Raw genomic sequence first — 25,601 nt, 5'->3', positions numbered from 1 at the left:
ATACTGCTGTTTTCTAATGTCATGATAAACGATTTCAATAGTACTTCGGTGAATGTATAATAAATGGAGGGAGAGGGATATTGTGTAGGCAGAAGCGATTCGTTTAGTTTGGCATTGAATAAGCAGGGCAATTACTTAGCACAACTTTTCTATGACCTATGCTAATTTTTTCTATGTTCTATGTGTCTTTAAATTTAATTGATATCACCCAATTTGAATACAGTTCAGAGATAATGATGAAAATCACTTGAAGACACGTATATCATGATGAGTCTTGATGTGGGAACTCAGCCGGAAATGTAGACTATTTAGTGAGTTCCTCTTGCGTTTTCTGTGCGTGAGTAAAGATTTCCAGCACCTTTATTTGGCATTTCTAATAAGATTCTGTCCACTAACACTTAAAATTCCTCCAGTTTGTGTCCGTAATATTTCTAATCAGAGTTATCTGAGCACAACATCTCACAAAACTTTTCGATTATTCGCATGAGTAAACTGACTAATGCAGAGCGGCTGCAGAGATTCTCATCACCTGAGCGCACTGCGTTCTTGCTATAAGGGAAAAGAATCTCTGCAGCTGCTGGAAATCTTGAACGGCCCACACAAAGTATTGGAGGAGCTCAAGGCCGACGGAAGGAGGAGAATATTCGGCCGGTGTTTGGGGGCGGGGGGGCTTTCATCAGAACTGGAAAGGCTGCTGTCTTCCGGCTCGATGACCATGTGAAGTATGCCCCTTTCCTATCCAACACTGACGAAGGGTCTCGACCGACAACGGCAAACGTTGACTTTCTTTCCGTAGACACAGTCTGACATGCTGAGTTACTTCACCATTTTTTCTGTGTTGCTTTGACCTTGTTATTCACGTCGAGGTCGGGCACAAACTTCAAGGAATATGATTCCATTCGAGTCGTCTCTTGAAACCTGTTTATTGTAAAATGGAACGAATTATGTCTATTGAGCTGGTGAAATTGTGTGCATCCGAATTCGACGTCAGTGTTGTGACACCCTGTATCGATAGAAAGAAAATTGTTAAATTTTTAAAATTTCAAATTCAAAATTCTCTAATGCAATTTCCTGATTGAATTGGTAATCTGAAGATATTTATCACCTCCTGCTGCAATCACCCCACAGTTTTTGGCTAGCAAATTTCCGATTGGCGCAAACGATGATCTTTGCCATTGAAGAAATAAACCAAAATGAGAATCTACTTCCGGGGATCACACTCGGGTATCAGATCCATGATGACTGCTCGTCCCCCGCGATCGCTTCGAAAGCAGCGCTCGCTTTGATCAACGGAGAAGACGAATCGATTGAATACCCTCAATGTCGAGGTTCCTCCAACGTCGCCTCCATTATAGGTTGCGAACTATCTACAAATTCCATCGTAACCGCCAGGACAATCGGTTCCTTCGGGATACCGCTGGTAACGTCTCAACTATTCGATTGCATTTTTATTATCATGGTACCGTCTCCTTATTAGCACCAATACATACATAAGATCCCATCCCAGGTGCCAGGGTATGGGATGTCTCTGATCGGGTCCTGAATATTCTAAAGGGGGGGAGGGTGAGCAGCCAGTTGTCTTGGTACATGTTGGTACCAATGACATAGATAGGACAAAGGAGGAGGTCCTGAAGAGCGATTTCCAGGAGTTAGGAAGGAAGCTGAGAAGCAGAACCTCCAGGGTAGTAATTTCGGGATTGCTACCTGTGCCACGTGCTAGCGAGGGCAAGAGTCGTCGGATCAGGCAGATGAATGCCTGGCTGAGAGACTGGTGTAGGGGGCAGGGCTTCAGATTCTTTGGATAATTGGGATCTTTTCTGGGGGAAGTATGACCTGTTCAAAAAGGACAGGTTACACCTGAACCCGAAGGGGACAAGTATCCTGGCGGGAAAGTTTAATAGAGCTGTTAGGGAGGGTTTAAACTAATTTGGCAGGGGGATGGGAACCGGAATGATAGAGCGGAGGAAGGGAAAAACAGAAATAAATCTAAGATAGTGAGCAGTAAAGATGTCAGGAAAGACAGGCAGGTGATGGGGCAAATTTGTAGCCATTGGGATGAGTTGCAGTGCAATAAAGTTCCAGTGAAATCAAAGCAAAAAGTATCAAATACTGGTCTTAAGGTGTTGTACTTAAATGCACGCAGCATAAGGAATAAGGTGGATGATCTTGTTGTTCAGCTACAGATTGGCAGGTATGATATTGTGGCCATCACTGAGACCTGGCTAAAGGATGCATGTCTCTGGGAGCTGAACGTCCAGGGATACACGGTGTATCGGAAGGATAGGAAGGTAGGCAGAGGGGGAGGCGTGGCTTTATTGGTAAGAAATGACGTTAAATCATTAGAAAGAGGTGATATAGGATCGGAAGGTGCAGAATCTTTATGGGTTGAGCTAAGAAATAGCAGGGGTAAAAGGACTCTGATGGCAGTTATTTATAGGCCTCCAAACGGCTGCAGGTATGTGGACTACAAAGTACAACTGGAAATAAGAAAGGCTTGTCAGAAGGGCAGTGTTATGATAATTGTGGGGGATTTTAACATGCGAGTAGATTGGGAAAATCAGGTCAGCACCAGATCTCAAGAGAGAGAATTTGTAGAATGTCTGCGAGATGGCTTTTTAGAACAGCTTGTTGTTGAGCCCACTAGGGGATCGGCTGTACTGGATTGGGTATTGTATAATGAACCGGAGGTGATTGGAGAGATTGAGGTGAAGGAACCCTTAGGAGACAGTGATCATAAAATGATTGAGTTCACTGTGAAATTAGAAAAAGAGAAGCCGAAATCTGATGTGTCGGTATTTCAGTGGAGTAAAGGAAATTACAGTGGCATGAGAGAGGAACTGGCCAAAGTTGACTGGAAAGAGACACTGGCGGGAAAGACAGCAGAGCAGCAGTGGCTGGAGTTTATGCGCGAAATGAGGAATGTGCAAGACAGGTATATTCCAAAAAAGAAGAAATTTTTGAGTGGAAAAGGATGCAACCGTGGTTGACAAGAGAAGTCAAAGCCAAAGTTAAGGCAAAAGAGAGGGCATACAAGGAGGCAAAAATTAGTGGGAAGAGAGAGGATTGGGAAGTTTTTAAAACCTTACGAAAGGAAACCAAGAAGGTCATTAAGAGAGAAAAGATTAACTATAAAAGGAAGCTAGCAATTAATATCGAAGAGGATACTAAAAGCTTTTTCAAGTATATAAAGAGTAAAAGACAGGTGAGAGTAGATATAAGACCGATAGAAAATGATGCTGGAGAAATTGTAATGGGAGATGAGGAGATGGCAGAGGAACTGAACAAGTTTTTTGCATCAGTCTTCACTGAGGAAGACAGCAGTATACCGGACACTCAAGCGTGGCAGGGAAGAGAAGTGTGCGCAGTCACAATTACGACAGAGAAAGTACTCAGGAAGCTGAATAGTCTAGGGGTAGATAAATCTCCCGGACCAGATGGAATGCACCCTCGTGTTCTGAAGGAAGTAGCTGTGGAGATTGTGGAGGCATTAGCGATGATCTTTCAAAAGTCGATAGATTCTGGCATGGTTCTGGAGGACTGGAAGATTGCAAATGTCACTCCGCTATTTAAGAAAGGGGCAAGGAAGCAAAAAGGAAATTATAGACCTGTTAGCTTGACACCCGTGGTTGGGAAGTTGTTGGAGTCGATTGTTAAAGATGAGGTTACAGAGTACCTGGAGGCATATGACAAGATAGGCAGAACTCCGCGTGGATTCCTTAAAGGAAAATCCTGCCTGACAAACCTATTATAATTTTTTGAGGAAATTACCAGTAGGCTAGACAAGGGAGATGCAGTGGATGTTGTATATTTGGATTTTCAGAAGGTCTTTGACAAGGTGCCACACATGAGGCTACTTAACAAGATAAGAGCCCATGGAATTACGGGAAAGTTACATACGTGGACAGAGCGTTGGCTGATTGGCAGGAAACAGAGAGTGGGAATAAAGGGATCCTATTCTGGTTGGCTGCCGGTTACTAGTGGTGTTCCGCAGGGATCAGTGTTGGGGCCGCTTCTATTTACATTGTACATTAACGATTTAGATTATGCAATAGATGGCTTTGTGGCTATGTTTGCTGACGATACAAAGATAGGTGGAGGGGCCGGTAGTGCTGAGGAAACGGAGAGTCTGCAGAGAGACTTGGATAGATTGGAAGAATGGGAAGAGAAGTGGCAAATGAAGTACAATGTTGGAAAGTGTATGGTTATGCACTTTGGCAGAAAAAATAAACAGGCAGACTATTATTTAAATGGGGAAAGAATTCAAAGTTCTGAGATGCAACGGGACTTGGGAGTCCTCGTACAGGATACCCTTAAAGTTAACCTCCAGGTTGAGTCAGTAGTGAAGAAGGCGAATGCAATGTTGGCATTCATTTCTAGAGGAATAGAGTATAGGAGCAGGGATGTGATGTTGAGGCTCTATAAGGCGCTGGTGAGACCTTACTTGGAGTACTGTGGGCAGTTTTGGTCTCCTTATTTAAGAAAGGATGTGCTGACGTTGGAGAGGGTACAGAGAAGATGCACTAGAATGATTCCGGGAATGAGAGAGTTAACATATGAGGAACGTTTGTCCATTCTTGGACTGTATTCCTTGGAGTTTAGAAGAATGAGGGGAGACCTCATAGAAACATTTCGAATGTTAAAAGGCATGGACAGAGTGGATGTGGCAAAGTTGTTTCCCATGATGGGGGGAGTCTAGTACGAGAGGGCATGACTTAAGGATTGAAGGGCGCCCTTTCAGAACAGAAATGCGAAGAAATTTTTTAGTCAGAGGGTGGTGAATCTATGGAATTTGTTGCCACGGGCAGCAGTGGAGGTCAAGTCATTGGATGTATTTAAGGCAGAGATTGATAGGTATCTGAGTAGCCAGGGCATCAAAGGTTATGCTGAGAAGGCAGGGGAGTGGGACTAAATAGGAGAAAATGGATCAGCTCGTGATAAAATGGCGGAGCAGACTCGATGGGCCGAATGGCCTACTTCTGCTCCTTTGTCTTATGGTCATATGGTCTTCAACAGTGATGCTTTAACTTGGATAAAATAACAACAAAAAATTTACTTTATATCGTGAGATTTTATAGTCTTTGAAATATGCAAAAAGTGGTTATGCTGCATTCATTGTACACATGTTAACATATCCTCTGTTACATTTTGCTGTAATAGAACGTAGAAGACTAAACATAGAACAATACAACCCAGGAGTCTTCCAATTGGTTGATGTGTTGAGCTGGTATAATTAAAGTATTATTTAAATAATCAGTTGAACTAGTCCTTATCGTCCGCAGAATATACATCTTCTTCCTTTCTATTGACAGTTAAGTACCCATCTGAGAAGTTCTCAAATGTCTTTCTCCTATTTACCTCCTTCACCACAATAGGCAGCACAGTCAAGACATGGAACACTGTGAAAGAAAAAAAGTGGTGTATACCTCCTTTGATATTTCCTGGCTCTCATCTCAAATGCCTGTATGTGATATAAGAACTGCTGGAGATAAAAAAAAAAAAGAAACACCGACATTCCACCCTACCTGTGACTCTCAATAATCTTACATATTTCTATCACTTATCCCCTAATCCTCCCGATCAAATGAAGTTTCACTTTGGTGAAGTGAAGTTTGACCAAACTCTCCTTATAGCACAGGTCGTCTGATGCAGGCAGCAACTTTGTAATCCCAGCCTGCAGCTTATCGAAAGCCACTGCATCGTTCAGGTAATCGAGCGACCAAAATTGACAGCAGTGAACCTGATGTGGCTAACCTTAGCTTTATAAACAGAGTAATCAGTAAGCAGTTTATGCAACGTTGTAAATTGTGCAAGTAACGCTCTATTTTTTAATGCTGTATATTCAAATTTCAAAATTAATTTACCTTCATCTCAACAGGTTAGTTACTACGCCACCTGCTCCTGCCTCAGTGATAAAAGTGAATATCCCACGTTTTTTCGAACTATTCCCAGCGATCAGTACCAGTCCAAAATCCTCGCTGAGCTTGTGAGAACTTTTGGCTGGACTTGGATTGGAACAATTAGGAGTAACACCGAATACGGTAATTTTGGAATGCAAGGATTTGTGGAACATGTGGAAAAGTTTGGTGTTTGTATTGCCTACTCTGAGTCATTTTACAGGACAGACCCTCCAGAGAAAATCACAAAAATTGTCCAGGTGATTAAGCAGGCGTCCACTAAAGTAGTGGTGGCCTTTGTTCACGTTGGTGATATGCGAATTTTATTGAATGAAATTGTGCGTCAAAATGTCACCGGTGTACAGTGGATTGGGAGTGAGGCGTGGGTGACAGCCGATCTTCTCCTCCCTGAAGAAAGAGTAATTTATCTCGGAGGCACAATCGGTCCAACCACCCGACGGACAGAGATAGATGATCTCAGAGATTTTCTCCATAACGTCCATCCTTCTAAGTTTCCTGGCAATAATTTGGTGAGGGAATTTTGGGAAACTGTGTTTTCCTGCTCTTTTGCCACAGACAACGGGGCAAAACTGGGGAAGTCTCCGGGTCAAACTAGGCAATGTACAGGGAAGGAACGGATGGAAGGGATGGAAAATGCGTACCTTTCGGCAATAACGGATGGGAGTTCATACCACGTGTATACAGCTGTCTACTCCATCGCTCATGCACTTCACAATCTGTTAACCTGTGTAGAGGGCGACGGACCTTTTAGGAATCATACATGCGCACATATTGCAAATTTCGAGCCATGGCAGGTAGGCATGCAATTCTCTTTATAAAGCAAGAACCCCATTTTGAAGGCCATCAGTCATGAGAATATTCTGAATCATATATCGTGTTCCATTTTCGTTTTCGAGTATGCAACCACTATCTTCTATAGTTCAGCAATAGATTCCCTTTGTGATGGCCAAACACTTATTCTCAGAAAATGGTTTCAAATGTTTAGTACGTCAATATCTTAATCAGTGGGGAATGCAGTATCTAATGTACAGGATAACAATTTCTTCCAATAACTGCGATGCACGCTGAGTTCATTTACGGAGGATAATGATTCAAGCATGAATATTTGCAAGATCACTGGTAGAACTCTCCTGCTTTCTCTATAGTAGCTCCCTGGGGACTTTATTACTCTTTATTAGGTAGTGTGAGAGGTCAGCACCTGACTGTATATCGAACAGGGTTCCACTCCCGTGGTACTGCAATGGTATGCAAGTTTAGAGAACGGGTTTGAGGACCTCCCTCGGATCTAAAACCACAGTATCTTATTTGGTGGTAATATCTGGGGAATCCCCTATAATATTTCTAAAGTAGCTGCAACCTTCCCTTGGCAGTCTTAAATATATTTCTCGTCTTTATGCGGTGCTTATCATGCAGCACAAATCAATAATTTACGTTTATCGCAAATGTGTATGTCTGCACTTAAGTAGGCTGAATCCACACCCAGATTAAGGAATAGTCTCCATTGCTTTCTTCTCCAAAACCCCCTCCCCCAGTTACTGCATTACCTCCGCAAGGTGACTTTCACAGCAAAGACAGGAGAACCAACATACTTTGATGAAAATGGAGACCCCGTTCCACGATACGAATTCGTGAACTTACAAGCGAATTTCAAGGGGAGCGTTGACATTGTATACGTCGGATATTATGACGGCTCGGCACCGTTAGGGCACGAGCTCGTTTTGAATGTCGAGAAAATCAGGTGGAACACGAAGCGAAATAAGGTATGGTCCTTCTTTTACCATCTACTCCCGTTGGCAAAATGAAAAATGGTTGCATACCTTGGATATGGGTGATAATATAGAAACATATTGCTAATCATGCTCTAGCCTAATGTATTGATATTAAAGTGCAGTCTCCAGAGTTTAGTCTGTTTGCTCAAAAGTTTAGAAAACCAGCGATGATATTTTTCAATGATATAGGTCCTCAGGGTAGATTTGAGATTGATTGAACAGTTAGGGCTGATCGAACAAGGGGAAACACTCACGAGGTAAGACGCTCATCATTTAAACTGTGGTACCCGTCGTTACTAAGCCTCCAAAATGTTGGTGAATCTCCGGGATTCTCTGCAAGAGGGTGGTAAATGATAGGTTATGTATTAAATGCAGATGGATATTCGAAAAGAATTGAAGATAACGGGGATTTGTCAGAAAAAGGAAGTTGAAGACGGCATAATTCGGATATGATCAGATTGAATGTTACGACAGGCTGGAAGAGCCGAGTGGGTTATTTCTACACGCTGCGATCTTGTGTGACTATGTTTTCCATTTCTCTTCGCCCAATAATATTTACTAATCTTGAGAACAGCGTTACAATGCCAGACTGGCTTTGACGATTCAAAGAACACTACAGGCCCTTCTGTCCATCTAGCCCATGCAGAGCTATTGCTCATCCTAGTCCCATCGAGCTGTACCCGCACAATAGCCTTGAATAACTATGTAAAATTTACTTAAAGTTTGAAATTAAACACGTCCACACTTCCGTTGGCTGCTCGTTTCACGATCTCACCACCCGTCTCATGGTCCACCTAAATATTTCATCTTTCCCTTCAAACCCATGACCTCCAGTTATAGTCTCACCAAAACTCTGTTGAAAAAATTTGTTTGTATTTATCCTGTCTGTACTCATGATTTAGTCTACTCTACATAAACTCTCCTCATTCATTTATGCTTGAGTGAATAAAGCGCTAACTTAGCTTATCCTTTCCTGTAACTCGGGTCTTCAAGTCCTGGCAACATTCTTGTGAATTTTTTCTGCACGTTTTAAATCTTATTGATACATTTCCTATAAGTAGTTTACAACAACTGTACATAGTACTCTAAATTAAATATCCAACACGTCTTGCACGGCTTCAACATAACATCGGAAATCCTGTAGTCAGTATATTGATTTATTCGGACCAACATTTCAGAACTTCTCTTTATCAGCCTATCTACCTATAAGGCCACTGTTAATGAATTTTGAAACTGTATGCTTAGATCCTTCTGTCTTACCGCATTCCGCAGTGCCCTACCACTCACGGCATAAGTGCTTTCCGGGTTTGCCTTCTCAAAGTGCAACAACTCCCAATTCTCAGTAGGAAATTACATCTGCCATTTCTCAGCTCATACTTCCAGGCTGCCCGGATGAGGTTGCAAGCTTTAACGGTCTTTCTCGCTGTCCATTGCACCCGCATCTCTGTGTCATCGGCAAATTTACTGATCCAGTTTACAAAATTATCATCCAGATTGTCCTATCGGATGACAAGCAACAACGGATCCACCGCCGACCCATGCAGCATGCCACCATTCACAGACCTAGAGGCAGTTAGGCAATCATATACTACCACCTTGTCGCCATTTAATCTCCCCCATCTCGTTTAGCTCCATATTAGATTACCACGATATCTCCCAAAAGACGATCATTGCCCCTTTCTCTCTTAATGTATCTGTAGAAGCCCTTGGGATTCTCCATCACCTTGTCTAGTACAGCCAGTTTTTAGCCCTCCTGACATCCTTATTAATTGCACTCTTGTATGTCATATACTATTCGTGTACGGCAAGACAGTGATTGCTATCTTCTGGACCTTTGCAAAGCCTTTCACGGGGACTGACATGGAAGCTTGCCTAAAGAGTTGATTGGAGTACTGTCCAGATACAACAGAAGCGTTCTGTTCTGGGTATTATGTGATGTCCAGGACACTCCCAGCCACCCCGATCTGCCACATCTGCGCTGGGTGAATTGAGGTGAAGCTCGTCAAAAACAATGTTAGGGAGCTGGAACTACACCTCGATGACCTTCAGCTAATTATGGAAAGTGAAGCAGCGGTAGACAGGCTACAGGGAGATGGTCAGGCCAAGGCTACAGGCCTCAGATAAAAGGGTGATTTTCAGGACAGGGAAGGGAGAACATCGGAAAATGGAAGGCACACCTGTGGCGGTCTCCCGAAACAATAATTTTTCCATTTTGACTACTGTTGGCGGGGGACGACATACCTAGGGAAGAAATAGTGGCCGAGCCTTTGGCACTGAGTCTGGTTCTGTATCTCAGAAGGGTAGGGAAATGAAGTGGATGGCAGCCGTAATAGGGGACTCAATGTTCAGGGTGAGAGATGGACGACTATGAGGACGTGAAATGGAAGCACGGATAGTAGATTGTATCCACAATATTTCCGGACGCGTCCAGAATATCCCGAAAAGGCAGCTTGAGCAATCAGAATTTGTGGTACATATTGGTAACAAGACATAGCTGGAAAAATTGAGGAGATCCTGGAGAACGAATACAGGGAGTTAGGAAGGAAGCTGCGAAACAGGACCTCAAGGGAGAAATTCTCGGGATTGCATCCTGTACCACGCGACAGTGAGGATAGAAATAGAATGAAGTTGCAGATCAACGTGTGCTTGAGGAATTGGAGCAGCAAGCAGAGATTCAGATTTCTGGATTCAGATTTAATTGTAACCTCTTTCCGGGGCAGGTGGGACCTGAACAAAAGGGACGAGTTGCCCTTGAAACAAAAGAGCGCCAATATTCTTGCGGGAAGATTTACTGGAGCTCTTGGATTAAAATAATATGCTAGTTGGATTGGAACCCGTATCGTAGTGCTCTGGATTAGCCAGCAGGATGTGACATGAATGTAATGACGGACAATCCACTGATTGGGTACAAATGCAGACAGAGCAAAGAGTTAACTTGTTCTACAGGGGCAAAATTCAAAAGGACGAAGAATGTAGTACTGAAGGTGCTGTGTTTAAATAAGCGCAGCATTTGGGATGAAGTGGACAGACTCTTGGCGCATTTACAGATTGGGAAGTATCATGGACGGGGCATCATGAGTCGTGGTTATAAGAAGGCCATAGTTCGGAGATTGTATGTCATCTATAGAATGAGATGTCATCGGATCAGAGGATGTTGAATCTTTGTGGGTGGAGTTAAGAAATTGAAAATGTAAAAAAAAATTGGGAATCATATATAGGCCCTCACATAGTAGCCAAAATGTGGAGCTGAGATTTCAAAGGGAGCTGAAACTGATGTGTAATAAGGGTAATGACACCATTGAAATGGTGAATTCAATATGCAAGGGGATTGGCAAAATCAGGTTGGAGTCCAATTGCAACAGAGAGAATATGTTAAATGCCTATCAGATGGCTTTTTAGAGCAGTTTGTGCTTGAGGCTATTCGGGGAAAGACTATATTAAACTGGGTGCTGTGTAATAACGCAAATCTTATTAGGGAGATGAATGTAAAGGAACCGTTAGGAGGCAGTGATCATGATATCTTTGAATTCATACGGAAACTTGAAAAGGAGAAGCGGATGTCATATGTATCAGAGTCGCAATGAAATAAGAGGAATTACAGAGGCATGAGAGAGGAGCTTGCCCAGGTAGATTGGAGGAGGATACTGGTGGGGATGACGGCATAGCAGAGATGGCTGAAGTTTCTGGTAATAGATCACACGGCGCAGGATAGATATGCCCCACAGAGGAAGACGTTCTCAAATGGCAGAGGGAGGCAGCCGTGGCTGACACTGGAAGTTAAAGACGGCATGAAAGCCAATTAAAGCGTATATATGGTAGCAACACTGAGTGAGAGGTTGTTTGAATCCACAAAAAACAACTAGAAAAGCAATAAAGTGGAAAAGATGAAATATGAAGGCAAAATAGCCAATAACATAAAGCGTGATACCAAAAGCTTTTATCAGTTATATAAAGAGTAAAACGGAGGGGGGAGGGGGGATGTTGGACCACTGAAAAATGATGCTGCTGAGGTAGTAATAGGGGACAAAGAAATTAGTACCTTCCATCTGTCTTCACTGTGGAAAACGTTAGCAGTGTGCCATATGCCAGTGAGTGTCAGGGAGCCGGAATGAGTATCATTTCTATACAAAAGAAAAAGTGCAAGGGAAACGCAAAGATCTAAAGGTGAACTAGTCACCTAGGCCAGATGCACTACCTAACGGAGTTCTGAGAGAGTTTGCTGAGGAGTTAACGGATGCGTTAGTCATAATCTTTCAAGAAATATTTGATTCAGGCATGGACCTGGAGAACCAAATAATTTCAAATATCACTCCACTCTTCAGTGGAGAGAGGTAGCCAAACGACAGCACCGTTAGACTAAATTCTGTGGTTGGTAAAATGTTGGAGTCTGTTATTAAGGATGAGGTTTCGAGGTACTTGGAGACTACTGATAAAACACGTGAAAGTCAGCATGGTTTCTGTAAAGGAATTTTGGCCTTCAAATCTGTTAGATTTCTTCAAGTAAGTATCGAGCATGGTGGAAAAAGGAGAGCCAGTGGAATAAATTTACTTGGGTTTTCACAAGGCATTTGAGAAGGTGCCACACATGAGGCTGCTTAACAAGTTTAAATCCGATCAGAAAAGGTACTGACATCGATAGCGGAGTGGAGGCAGGGGTCAGTGATTAGGAATAAAAGGAGCCCTTTCTGTTTTGCTGTCAGTTACTAGTGATGTTCCTCAGGGATCAGCACTGGGACCGCAATTTTTCACATTGCTTTTCAATGATTTGGAGTAACGGACTTGATGGCTTTGCGGCAAAGATTGTGGATGATACAAAGAAAGATGGAAGGGGTTGGTAGTGCTGAGGAAGCAACGGGATTACAGGATGACTTCAGCAAATTGTAAATAAATAGGAAAAAATTGTCAGACGGAATATAGCGTTGGGAAGTGCATGACTATGCATTTTGATAAAAGGAATCATTGTGCGGACGAGTATCTGAATGGGGTGAAGTTTCAAAGATCACTAGCCCTCGTGCAAGACTCCTAATATTCAAAATAAAATCGGGAAAAAGGAAAAAAGGACATCAAAAAGGAGATAATGCTGAGTCTTTATAAGATACATGCCAGTTCCCTCTTGGAGCATTGTCAACAGTTTTGGTACCCATATCTCAGAAATGATGTATAGTCATTGGAGAGTGTCCAGAGGAGATGAATGACGATTATTCCAGGCATGAAGGGTTTAATATATGAGGGGCGTTTGCCAGCCTTGGGCGTATACACGCGGTATTTGAGAGAAACGCAGAGTGATCTCATTGAAACCTGCCTAATGTTGAAAAGAATAGATGGAGTGGAAGTGGAAGGGACGTTTTCTGTCGTGCGGGTATGCACAACCTCAAAATTGAGCAGTGACCTTTTAGAAAAGCGGAAAGGCAATATTATTTCTTTTTTTCAGCCAGTGTGTAGTGAATCTGTGGAATGCTCTGCTACATTCTGCATTGGAGGCCAATTCAGTGAATATATTTAAGGCGGAAGTTAATTGTCGTAGGATCAGACGATATGCAGGGGGAGGCAGGTGTACGCGTTTGAACGGGATCCTGGAACAACCGTGTTGGAATGACGGAGAAGACTCGATATTCTAAAACTGCTCCTACGTCTTACGGTTTTGTGGACTTATTTTCTTACTTTCTTTCCCAATTTGCTTTTAGGCCTATACCAGCTCTGCGCCATCTTCGTTTCTTAACCTGGCCTCAATATCTCACCAGGACCAAAGTTAAATGAACCTTCTATTCTGATTGGAACATGCACACACTGTACGCTCAAAGTTTCACTTTTGAAGGCCTCCCACTTACTGAGAACGCTTTTGTCGGGAAAAAAAACACCTCTCATAATCCACACTTGCCAGATCGTTTCAATCTCATTAACACAGAGCTTTCTCCAAATTAGAATCTCAAACCACGGACCAGACTTATCTTACTACATAATTATTTTGAAACTAGATACAGTGTTTACCTGCACAGACATCGGTCACATATCCACTCTCATTCCCTATTAGAAGATCTAGAGTCATACTCATTGCAGCTGGGACCACTGTTTGCTGATGAAGGAAATTATCCTGTTTGTCCCAGTCAGTTTTTTTTGTCAGTATGAGTGTCTCATTCAATATGTGGAAAGCTGAAATCACCAACTATCACAACCTCATGTTTCTTACAACAGTCTGTGATTTCTCTACAAAATTTCTATGCTAAATCCCTTAGGGTGTTGGGTGGTCTATAATATCGCATTAATGTGCTCATCCCCTTATTCCTCATTTTCACCCATATAGCTTCAGTAAACGGGTTCTGTAGTAGGTCCTATCTGGGCACTTCCCTGACATTTTGCATGACTAGTAATGCCATCCCTCCTCCTATAATCATGTCTAAGTCAATGTAAACCTGGAGCATTGAGCTACTATACAAATGGCCGCAATGCATAGTTCCACGGGCAGATCCATCCACCTTTCCTACAATACACGTTTCAAATAAATATATACAAGGCAGAACATTATCCTCACCATGGTAAAGAATTCCATTGCACACTTGACATGTAGGCTGAACACCATCGTTACGTATAACCACTCTACAACCTGCACTAGAGTTCTGATTTACATCACTCTGCAACTATATTTATAGCCATCTTATGCAGCACCATTCAACCTTCTCGCAAGGATGTTAGGCACAACAAATTAAAATGCAACACGTCCGTTTTCTTCAAGTCCCATCTACCCTGGAAGAGACCAACAATCCAAAATTATGAAACCATCCCTCCTGATGAAACCATCCCTCCTGCACCAACTTCTTCCCTACGTGTTAAACTGTACAGCCATCCTATTTCTAGTCTTGCCTGTGCGTGCAACGGGTAGCAACCCTTACATAAGAACCATGGGACTCCCATCCATTACTATATCTCCCTGAACCCAGTTTGCGGTACCTCGTACGCTTCCTACACATATTATTGATGCCGATGTTGACCACGACCTCTGACGTGTCACCCTTGAACTTCGGAATGTTGTGGACTCGTTCAGAATATATCCCTGACCCTGGAATCTGGGAAGGAATATACCACCTGGAAATCTGCTTGTCCACAAACCACCTCTCTGTTCCCTTAACCCATCGATGACCTATCGCTACAGCCGCTACTTCACGACATCGCTCAACTCATTCACATCGAAGGCTCAGTGTCAGAAGCTACCTGGTTTTCCTGTGCCGCACCATCCGAACACCCTCAGAATCAACAGCAGTATACCGGTTGTTGAAAGGAATGGCCATAAGCGTGTTCTGCAGTACCAGCCTATAGCCTTTCTCCATCCTGACCGTCAACAAGATACAACAGTCGGCACCCTGTACTGGCAATCAACTTCCCAGGCTCATAGAATTAAACGTGGTTTACAGACTTCTTTTCTTATATGGTCTGAGTGCCATGCGAATAATTTGAGCTGTGGATATTTAATTCTCCAGATTAATTTATTTCGGGCAAACTATTCATGATTTGGAACTCCAGAATTCATGCCCTCTGTTGTGAGACAAAGCGTCCCTCTTTCTCCACTCTCGCCAAGTAGTTGTTTTCGCAAAATCTCCCCTTTGTGGCTAAACATTTTATACGTATAATGTGATTTATTTCTTCAGCTGTTTTATCGGGGCACGACTGCGCAAGCACAATTAGGCTAGTGAGAACAGCGAGAAGAGTTTAAAAGAAGACAGATTCAATAGACCTGGTATTGGAGGAGTGGGCGACGGAGTAGAGGGAGACAGAGTAGGAAGGTTTTGGCTTAACAGGGCTTCGGCGATAACGGGACGAGGCGAGGTAGGTTGAATCTGTAGAATACCGACAGGAAGAATGTGTATGAGGCAGATGATCTGTGATCGGTGTCAGATGTGGGAGGTCCAGGAGACTCCCAGCCTCCCGGGCGGAAACATCTGCGCCAGGTGCGTCGAGCTGCAGCTCCTTAGGGACAATGTTAGGGAACTGGAGATCAGGCTCGATGACCTTCGTCTGGTCAGAGAGAGTGAGGAGGTGACGGAGAAGAGCTATAGTCAGGTAGCCGCAACGGGGCCTGAGAAGAGAGACAAGTGGATAACATTCATGAAACAGAAGGGCAGTAATCATAGGCAAGAGAGAACTACACTGGCTGTACCCTTTGACAATAAGTACTCTTGCCTGAGTACTATTGGGGGCAGCGGCCTACCCGGAGGAAGCAACAGTGGCTGTGCAACTGACACGGAGTCTGGCCCTGTGACTCACAAGTGTAGGGAAAGGAAGAGGGTGGCAGCAGTAATGGGGAACTCTATCGTTAGCGGATCAGAGAGGCATTTCAGTGGACATCAGATGGAAGCACGGATGGTAGTTTACCTCACTGGTGCCAGGGTCTGGAATGTTTCTGATGGCGTCCGAGATATACTGAAGTGGGAAGGAGAACAGCCAGAGGCCGTGGTACATATTAGTACCAACGACATAGCCAGGAAAAGGGAAGAGGTCCTGAAGGAGGTCTACAGGGAGTTAGGAAGGAAGTTGAGAAGCAGGACCACAGAAGTAGTCATCTCTGGTTTAAAACTTGTGCCACCCGACAGTGAGTATAGGAATAGAGTGAAGTATAGGATAAATGCGTGGCTGAGGGACTGGAGCAGGGGGCAGCGTTTTCAGTTTTCTGGATCATTGCGACCTATTTGGGGGCAGGAGTGACCTGTTCAAAAAGGACGGGTTGCACTTGAATCCCAGGGTGATAAATATCCTGGCGGGGAGGTTTGCTAAGGCTACGGGGAAGAATTTAAACAAGGATTGCTGCGGGGTGGGAAACAAACAGAACAGACGGAGGAAGAGGCGGTTAGCACACAAATAGAGAAAGCTTAGAGACAGTCCAAGAGGGAGGATAGGCAGGTGATAGAGAAGGGTCGCGCTCACACCGATGGTTTGAGACATGTCTATTTTAAGGGAAGGAGTATTATGAACAAAGCAGATGAGATTACAGCGTGGATCAGGACTCGGAGGTATAATGTTCTGGCTATTACAGAGACTTGGTTGCCTCAGAGGCAGGAATGGTAACTTCGGGTGCCAGGCTTTAGATGTTTCAGAAAGAACATGGAAGGAGGCAAAAGAGGTGGGAGTGTGGCACTGTTAATCAGAGATAGATTCACGGTTGCAGAAAAGGGGAAGACATTGAGCAGCAGATAGGGAGACAGATTCTGGAAAGATGTAATAATGACAGGGTTGTCGAGGTAGGAGAGTTAAATTTCCCAAATATTGATTGTCATTTCCGAGAGCGAGGGGTTTAGATGCGTTGAAGCCTGTTTGGTGTGTTCCAGAAGGTTTCTTCACATAGTATGTAGATTAGTCTACAAGAGGAGAAGCTGTTCCTGATCTGGTATTGGTCTGCTGTGGGATCTCACAGTGGGACAGCAATTTGAATATGGCGATCAGAATTTTATTCGTTTATCATAGCTTTGGGGAGTAAGTGGAAATATGAGGCTATCAGGCAGGAACTCGGAAGCATAAATGGGAAAAACCTGTTCTCAGGAAAACTTACGGAAGAAATGTGACAAATGTTCAGGGGATATTTGCGTGCAGTTCTGCGAAGATACGTTCCAGTGAGACAGGTAACATTCATTTTCTGTTGCTATTTGAGGAGAGGGGCATTATGACTGTGAGGGCAGTTTGCTGTTCTCGGTGTCGGATGTGGGAGGCCCTGGAGTCTCCAAGCCTCCCGGACGTCTACATCTGCGCCAAGTGCATCGAGATGCAGCTCCTAAGGGACCGCGTTACGGAACTGGAGCTGCAGCTCGATGACCTTCGTCTGGTCAGGGAGAGCGAGGAGGTGATAGAGAGGAGTGGAAGGCAGGTGGTCACGCCGGGGCCACGGGAGGCAGACAAGTGGGTCACGGTTAGGAGGGGGAAGGGGAAAAGGCAGGTGATGAGGAGTACCCCGGCGGCTGTGCCCCTTAACAACAGGTACTCCTGTTTGAGTACTGTTGGGGGGGACAGCTTACCCGGGGGAAGCGACAGTGGCCCTGCCTCCGGCACAGAGTCTGGCCCTGTAGCTCAGAAGGGTAGGGCAAGGAAGAGGAGGGCAGTTGTGATAGGGGACTCGATAGTAAGGGGGTCAGATAGGCGATTCTGTGGACGCAGTCCAGAGACTCGGATGGTAGTTTGCCTCCCTGGTGCCAGGGTCCGGGATATTTCTGATCGTGTCCAAGATATCCTGAAGTGGGAGGGTGAAGAGCCAGAGGTCCTGGTACATATAGGTACCAATGACATAGGTAGGAAAAGGGATGAGGTCCTGAAAGAAGAATATAGGGAGCTAGGAAGGGAGTTGAGAAAAAGGACCGCAAAGGTAGTAATCTCGGGATTACTGCCTGTGCCACGCGACAGTGAGAGTAGGAATGCGATGAGGTGGAGGATAAATGCGTGGCTGAGGGATTGGAGCAGGGGGCAGGGATTCAAGTTTTTGGATCATTGGGACCTCTTTTGGCGTAGGTGTGACCTGTACAAAAAGGACGGGTTACACTTAAATCCTAGGGGGACCAATATCCTGGCAGGGAGATTAGCGGGGGCTACTGAGGTGACTTTAAACTAGAATGGTTGGGGGGTGGGAATCAAATTAAAGCGGCTAGGTGTGAGGAGGTTAGTTCACAACAGAGGGATGGGAACCAGTGCAGAGAGACAGAGGGGTGTAAAGTGAGCGTAGAAGCAAAAAGTACAAAGGGGAAAAGTAAAAGTGGCAGGCCGACAAATCCAGGGCAAGCATTAAAAAGGGCTAAGAGAGTTGTAAAAGAGCGCCTGAAGGCTTTATGTGTCAATGCAAGGAGCATTCGTAATAAGGTGGATGAATTGAAAGTGCAGATTGTTATTAATGATTATGATATAGTTGGGATCACAGAGACATGGCTCCAGGGTGACCAGGGATGGGAGCTCAACGTTCAGGGATATTCAATATTCAGGAGGGATAGACACGAAGGAAGGGGAGGTGGGGTGGCGTTGCTGGTTAAAAAAGAGATTAACGCAATAGAAAGGAAGGACATAAGCCGGGAAGATGTGGAATCGATATGGGTAGAGCTGCGTAACACTAAGGGGCAGAAGACGCTGGTGGGAGTTGTGTACAGGCCACCTAACAGTAGTAGTGAGGTCGGAGATGGTATTAAACAGGAAATTAGAAATGTGTGCAATAAAGGAACAGCAGTTATAATGTGTGACTTCAATCTACATGTAGACTGGATGAACCAAATTGGTAAAGGTGCTGAGGAAGAGGATTTCTTGGAATGTATGCGGGATGGTTTTTTGAACCAACATGTCGAGGAACCGACTAGAGAGCAGGCTATTCTGGACTGGGTTTTGAGCAATGAGGAAGGGTTAATTAGCGATCTTGTCGTGAGAGGCCCCTTGGGTAAGAGTGACCATAATATGGTGGAATTCTTCATTAACATGGAGAGTGACGTAGTTAATTCAGAAACAAAGGTTCTGAACTTAAAGAGGGGTAACTTTGAAGGTATGAGACGTGAATTAGCTAAGATAGACTGGCAAATGACACTTCAAGGATTGACGGTGGATATGCAATGGCAGGCATTTAAAGGTTGCATGGATGAACTACAACAATTGTTCATCCCAGTTTGGCAAAAGAATAAATCAAGGAAGGTAGTGCACCCGTGGCTGACAAGAGAAATTAGGGATAGTATCAATTCCAAAGAAGTAGCATACAAATTAGCCAGAGAAAGTGGCTCACCTGAGGACTGGGAGAAATTCAGAGTTCAGCAGAGGAGGACAAAGGGCTTAATTAGGAAGGGGAAAAAAGATTATGAGAGAAAACTGGCAGAGAACATAAAAACGGACTGTAAAAGCTTTCATAGATATGTAAAAAGGAAAAGACTGATAAAGACAAATGTAGGTCCCCTGCAAACAGAAACGGGTGAATTGATTATGGGGAGCAAGGACATGGCAGACCAATTGAATAATTACTTTGGTTCTGTCTTCACTAAGGAGGACATAAATAATCTTCCAGAAATAGTAAGGGACAGAGGGTCCAGTGAGATGGAGGAACTGAGCGAAATACATGTTAGTAGGGAAGTGGTGTTAGGTAAATTGAAGGGATTGAAGGCAGATAAATCCCCAGGGCCAGATGGTCTGCATCCCAGAGTGCTTAAGGAAGTGGCCCAAGAAATAGTGGATGCATTAGTGATAATTTTTCAAAACTCGTTAGATTCTGGACTAGTTCCTGAGGATTGGAGGGTGGCTAATGTAACCCCACTTTTTAAAAAAGGAGGGAGAGAGAAACCGGGGAATTATAGGCCGGTTAGCCTAACGTCGGTGGTGGGGAAACTGCTGGAGTCAGTTATCAAGGATGTGATAACAGCACATTTGGAAAGCGGTGAAATGATCGGACAAAGTCAGCATGGATTTGTGAAAGGAAAATCATGTCTGACGAATCTCATAGAATTTTTTGAGGATGTAACTAGTAGAGTGGATAGGGGAGAACCAGTGGATGTGGTATATTTGGATTTTCAAAAGGCTTTTGACAAGGTCCCACACAGGAGATTAGTGTGCAAACTTAAAGCACATGGTATTGGGGGTAAGGTATTGGTGTGGGTGGAGAATTGGTTAGCAGACAGGAAGCAAAGAGTGGGAATAAACGGGACCTTTTCAGAATGGCAGGCGGTGACTAGTGGGGTACCGCAAGGCTCAGTGCTGGGACCCCAGTTGTTTACAATATATATTAATGACTTGGATGAGGGAATTAAATGCAGCATCTCCAAGTTTGCGGATGACACGAAGCTGGGTGGCAGTGTTAGCAGTGAGGAGGATGCTAAGAGGATGCAGGGTGACTTGGATAGGTTGGGTGAGTGGGCAAACTCATGGCAGATGCAATTTAATGTGGATAAATGTGAAGTTATCCACTTTGGTGGCAAAAATAGGAAAACAGATTATTATCTGAATGGTGGCCGATTAGGAAAAGGGGAGGTGCAACGAGACCTGGGTGTCATTATACACCAGTCATTGAAAGTGGGCATGCAGGTACAGCAGGCGGTGAAAAAGGCGAACGGTATGCTGGCATTTATAGCGAGAGGATTCGAGTACAGGAGCAGGGAGGTACTACTGCAGTTGTACAAGGCCTTGGTGAGACCACACCTGGAGTATTGTGTGCAGTTTTGGTCCCCTAATCTGAGGAAAGACATCCTTGCCATAGAGGGAGTACAAAGAAGGTTCACCAGATTGATTCCTGGGATGGCAGGTCTTTCATATGAAGAAAGACTGGATGAACTGGGCTTGTACTCGTTGGAATTTAGAAGATTGAGGGGGGATCTGATTGAAACGTATAAGATCCTAAAGGGATTGGACAGGCTAGATGCGGGAAGATTGTTCCCGATGTTGGGGAGGTCTAGAACGAGGGGTCACAGTTTGAGGATAGAGGGGAAGCCTTTTAGGACCGAGGTTAGGAAAAACTTCTTCACACAGAGAGTGGTGAATCTGTGGAATTCTCTGCCACAGCAAACTGTTGAGGCCAGTTCATTAGCTATGTTTAAAAGGAAGTTAGATATGGCCCTTGTGGCTACAGGGGTCACGGGGTATGGAGGGAAGGCTGGGTTCTGAGTTGGATGATCAGCCATGATCATAATAAATGGCGGTGCAGGCTCGAAGGGCCGAATGGCCTACTCCTGCACCTATTTTCTATGTTTCTATGTTTCTATGTAAAGGATGATAGTGTAAAGGAACCGTCGTGTACAAAGGCTGTTGTAAATCTAGTCAAGAAGAATATAAGAGCTTAAGAAAGGTTCAAAAAGCTATGTAATGATAGAAATGTAGAAGATTATAAGGCTAGCAGGAAGGAGCTGAATAAAAAATTAGGAGAGCCAGAAGGGGCCATAAGAAGGCCTTGGCGGACAGGATTAAGGAAAATCCCAAGGCATTCTACAAGTATGCTGACAGTAAGAGGATAAGGTGTGAAAGAATTGGACCAATCAAGGTTGAAAGTGGAAAAGTGTGTATGAAACCCGTGGAGATAACAACGGTAGTTAAATGAGTACTTTGCTTCAGTATTCACGATGGAAACCAATGTTGGCGATTGTACGGATGACTTACAGCAGACTGAAAAGCTTGAGAATGTGAAGATTAAGAAAGAGGATGTACAGGAGCTTTTGGAAGCCATAAAGTTGGATAAATCACCGAGACTGGAGGAAATGTACCCCAGACCAATGTGGGAAGCGAGGGACGAGATTGCTGAGCGTCTGGCGATGATCTTTGCATCATTAATGGGGACGAGAGAGGTTCCAGAGGATTGGAGGGTTGCGGGTGTATTCCATTATTCAAGAAAGGGAGCAGAGATAGCCCAGAAAGTTATAGACAAGTGAGTCTTACTTCAGTGGTTGGTAAGCTGATGGAGAAGATCCTGAGAGGCAAGATTTATTATAATTTGGAGAGGCATAATATGATTAGGAATGGTCAGCATGGCTTTGCGGAAGAAAAGTCGTGCCTTACGAGCCTGATTGAGGGTGTAACTGATCACATTGATGATGGTAGAGCAGTAGATATAGTTTATATGGATTTCAGCAAGGCATGTGATAAGGTACACCATTCAAGGCTTTTTGCGAAAGGAAGGAGGCATGGGATCCACGAGGAAATTTCTTTGTGGATCCAGAACTGGCTTGCTCAGGGAAAGCAAAGAGTGTTTGGAGACGGGTCATATTCTGCGTGGATGTCGGTCACCAGTGGTGTGCCTCAGGGATCTGTTCTGGGACCCCTCCTCTTTCTCATTTTTATAAATGAACTGGATGAGGAAATAGGAGGATAGGTTAGTAAATTTTCTGATGGACACAAAGGTTAAAGGTGTTGTGGATAGTATGGACGGCTGTCAGAGGTTACAGTGGGACTCCGATAGGATGCAACACCGTGGTATTGAATTTAGGAGCCCAGAGGTAATGTTGCAGCTATAGGACCCTGGTCAGATCCCACTTGGACCACTGTGCTCAGTTCTGGTAGCTTCACTACCGGAAGGATATGGACACCATAGAAAAGGTGCAGAGGATATTTATCATGATGTTGCCTGTATTGGGGTGTATGCTTTATGAGATTAGGTTGAGTGAACTCGGCCATTTTTCCTTGCAGCGACTGTGGATCAGATGCGACCTAGTGAAGGTGTAGAAGATGATGAGACGCATCGATCCTGTCGAACGTCAGAGGTTTTTTTCCCAAGGCTGAAATGGCTAGCACGAGAGAGCATAGTTTAAGATGCTTGGAAATAGATACAGAGAAGATCTCAGGGACAGTGGTGAGTGCCTGGAACGGGCTGCCGGCGACAGTGGTGGAAGCGGATACGATAGAGGCTTTTATGAAACTCCTGGACAGGTATATGGAGCTTAGAATAATAAAGGGCTATGGGGAGCCCTAGGTAATTTCTCAGGTAAGGACATATTCGGCACAGCTTTGTGGCCCGAAAGGCCTGTATTGTGCTGTAGGATTTCTGTGTTTCTATGTTTCTCTATCGTATTAGAACATAGAACAGGGAGATCCACAGCACATTAGGGGCCCTTCGATCCACAGTGTTGTTCCAAACACGTAACCTACTCCAGAAACAGCCCAGAGATTACACCACGCATAGGCTTCTATTTTTCAAAGCTCCAGCTGCATGCTAGCTCTGAGTCCCTTAGAAGATCGTACTGTATCCGCCTTTGTCACAATCGCTGGCAGAGCATTCCACGCACCCACCACTGTCTGTGTTAAAAACTTACCTCTAACATTCCCCTTGTGTTCGCCATTTCAGCCCTGGGGGGGGGCGGGAAGCCTCTGACTATCCACACGATCAATGCCCCTCATCATCTTATAAACCTCTATCAGGTCACCTGTCATCCTCCACCACTCCAATGTAAAAGGCCATGTTTACTGAACCTACTATCATGAGGGATGCTGTCCAATCCAGGGAACATCGCTGTGAACTCTACTGAATTCTCTCTATAGTATACACATTCTTCCTGTAGTGAGGTTACCAGAACTGAACACATTCTCTTTACTAATGTCTATACGTTCAAGCTTTGCAGTCCGCTGTACGCCATCCCCTCAGTTTTCAAGGTCCTGTAGCATATATTGCGCAATTATACCTTCCTTCAATGTTCACCTATATTTGATATTTTCAAACTTCTCTGGCTCCCTTTCAAAAGTTTTTTGTTTGCTGTTCAGCATGCTTTAAGGATGTTTTTACACATCCAATGGAAACTATCTGTAACTTTCCCTTAACCTCAGATCCCAAGAGCAATTTGCTCAGAGACCTGTCTTCCTGGAACAAGAAAAGTAAGCAGGAAAGGGCAGCCAATATGTTGTTTTGACTGTGCAGAGTGCGCCGATGGTGAGTTCAACAACGCCACTGGTAAGTGCTGAGATCAACAACCATGTTTCTCAATGCGGCAGTTCTGTGTATTAAATGATTATTTAATATGTACCTTCTATGCTCTATCCACTAGAACCAGCGAAATTTGAATGCAACTTCCCATTCCCATTATGATATGTCCATCCATGACCTCCTTCACAGTCGTGATAATGCTACACATAGAGTGGAGGAACAACAACTTACATTCCGTTTGGGTTGCCTCCAACGACGCCAATTGCTTTAGACCCCACCATCACAATTTCCCATCACTTTTTTTCCTCTCTGATGTTATCTCCTTGACAGTCCGTCGTGCGCTCGGCACTCCTCACATACTCCACCCTCCTTTTTTCCTTTCGTCCATGGCCATCTGTCTCTTTTACCTGTCAAATTCCGAGCGGAGTGTTTCATCCCTTCCCCTGCAAGTTTCACCTATCGCCTAGTGTTTCTCTCTCTCCCACCCCCACTTTTCAAATATACTCCTCAGTTTGTTTTTTTCTCTCCAGTCCTGCCAAACCGTTTCAGCTCGAAACGTCGATTTTGCTTTTTTGCATAGATGCTAGCTGGCCTGCTGAGTTCCGCCAGCATTTACTGCGTGTTGCTTGTATTTGCAGCATGTGTAGATTTTCACTTGTCTGTGAAATGATTATTTTTCCAGATTCCTCGGATTGCATCAAGTGTCCTTCGGAATATTGGTCTAATGAGGCAAAAACCCAATGTGTTCTCAAGAAAGTTGAGTTCCTTTCATTTCGAGAAGTTCTCGGGTTGGTATCAGTGTTGCTTGCTCTAGTGGGCGTGTGTTTTACATTGGCCACTGCTGCGATTTTCTACCGGTATCGAGAAACACCCATGGTCAAAGCGAACAACTCAGAGCTCAGCTTCCTGCTCCTCTTCGGCCTCTTGTTTTGTTTTGTTTGCCTGCTCGCCTTCATTGGCGAACCGTCCGGCTGGTCTTGCATGTTGCGCCGCACGACTTTCGGGGTTGTGTTCGTATTCTGCATTTCCTGCATCTTGGGTAAAACCATCCTTGTCGTGGTTGCCTTTAAAGCAACTCTACCCAAAAGTAGCACGATGAACTGGTTCGGACCGGCGCAGCAACGCATGGGCGTCTTCCTCCTTACCTTTTTACAAGGATTAGTTTGCGTTGGCTGGCTCAGTGTGTCACCTCCCTATGCCCTGAAAAATATGAAACATTACAGAGACATAATTATTTTGGAATGTAACGTAGGCTCATTGACAGCATTTTACTTAGTGTCAGCCTATATTGCTCTGTTGTCCGTTGTGTGTTTAGTGCTTGCTTTCCTTGCCCGGAAACTCCCGGACAATTTTAACGACGCCAAGTACATCACCTTCAGCATGCTCATCTTCTGCGCTGTCTGGATAACTTTTATTCCAGTTTATGTGAGCTCTCCGGGAAAATACACCGTGGCCGTAGAAGTGTTCGCTATTTGGGCATCGAGCTTCGGTCTGCTCGTCTGTATTTTTGCACCGAAATGTTACATTATCTTACTGAAACCGGAATTTAATACAAAGAAGCAAATGATGGCGAAAGGAACTTTACCTTAA

The 25,601-nt window shown here is 44.3% G+C and overlaps 1 protein-coding gene across 1 annotated transcript; it reads left to right on the top strand.

The window, feature by feature from the left end:
- Positions 1–1,162: 1,162 nt before the first annotated feature.
- Positions 1,163–25,601, top strand: LOC134345064 (extracellular calcium-sensing receptor-like). The gene is made up of 5 exons (XM_063045198.1): positions 1,163–1,420; positions 5,876–6,709; positions 7,448–7,675; positions 23,915–24,038; positions 24,694–25,601. Exons 1-5 carry the CDS (start codon positions 1,163–1,165, stop codon positions 25,599–25,601), a joined length of 2,352 nt encoding a protein of 783 aa, XP_062901268.1.

The sequence above is a fragment of the Mobula hypostoma genome, chromosome 4, assembly GCF_963921235.1.
Source record: "Mobula hypostoma chromosome 4, sMobHyp1.1, whole genome shotgun sequence".
Lineage (NCBI taxonomy): Eukaryota > Metazoa > Chordata > Chondrichthyes > Myliobatiformes > Myliobatidae > Mobula > Mobula hypostoma.
The sequence above is the reverse complement of the archived record's forward strand: the minus strand, read 5'-3'. Positions and strand labels throughout refer to the sequence as shown.

Excerpts from the sequence above, each read along its gene's own strand:
- LOC134345064 (XM_063045198.1), top strand. The coding sequence starts at position 1,163 with ATGATCTTTGCCATTGAAGAAATAAACCAAAATGAGAATCTACTTCCG. Across the intron at positions 1,421-5,875 it reads GTTCCTTCGGGATACCGCTG|GTTAGTTACTACGCCACCTG; the intron begins GTAACGTCTCAA and ends TCATCTCAACAG. Across the intron at positions 24,039-24,693 it reads TGAGTTCAACAACGCCACTG|ATTCCTCGGATTGCATCAAG; the intron begins GTAAGTGCTGAG and ends TTATTTTTCCAG.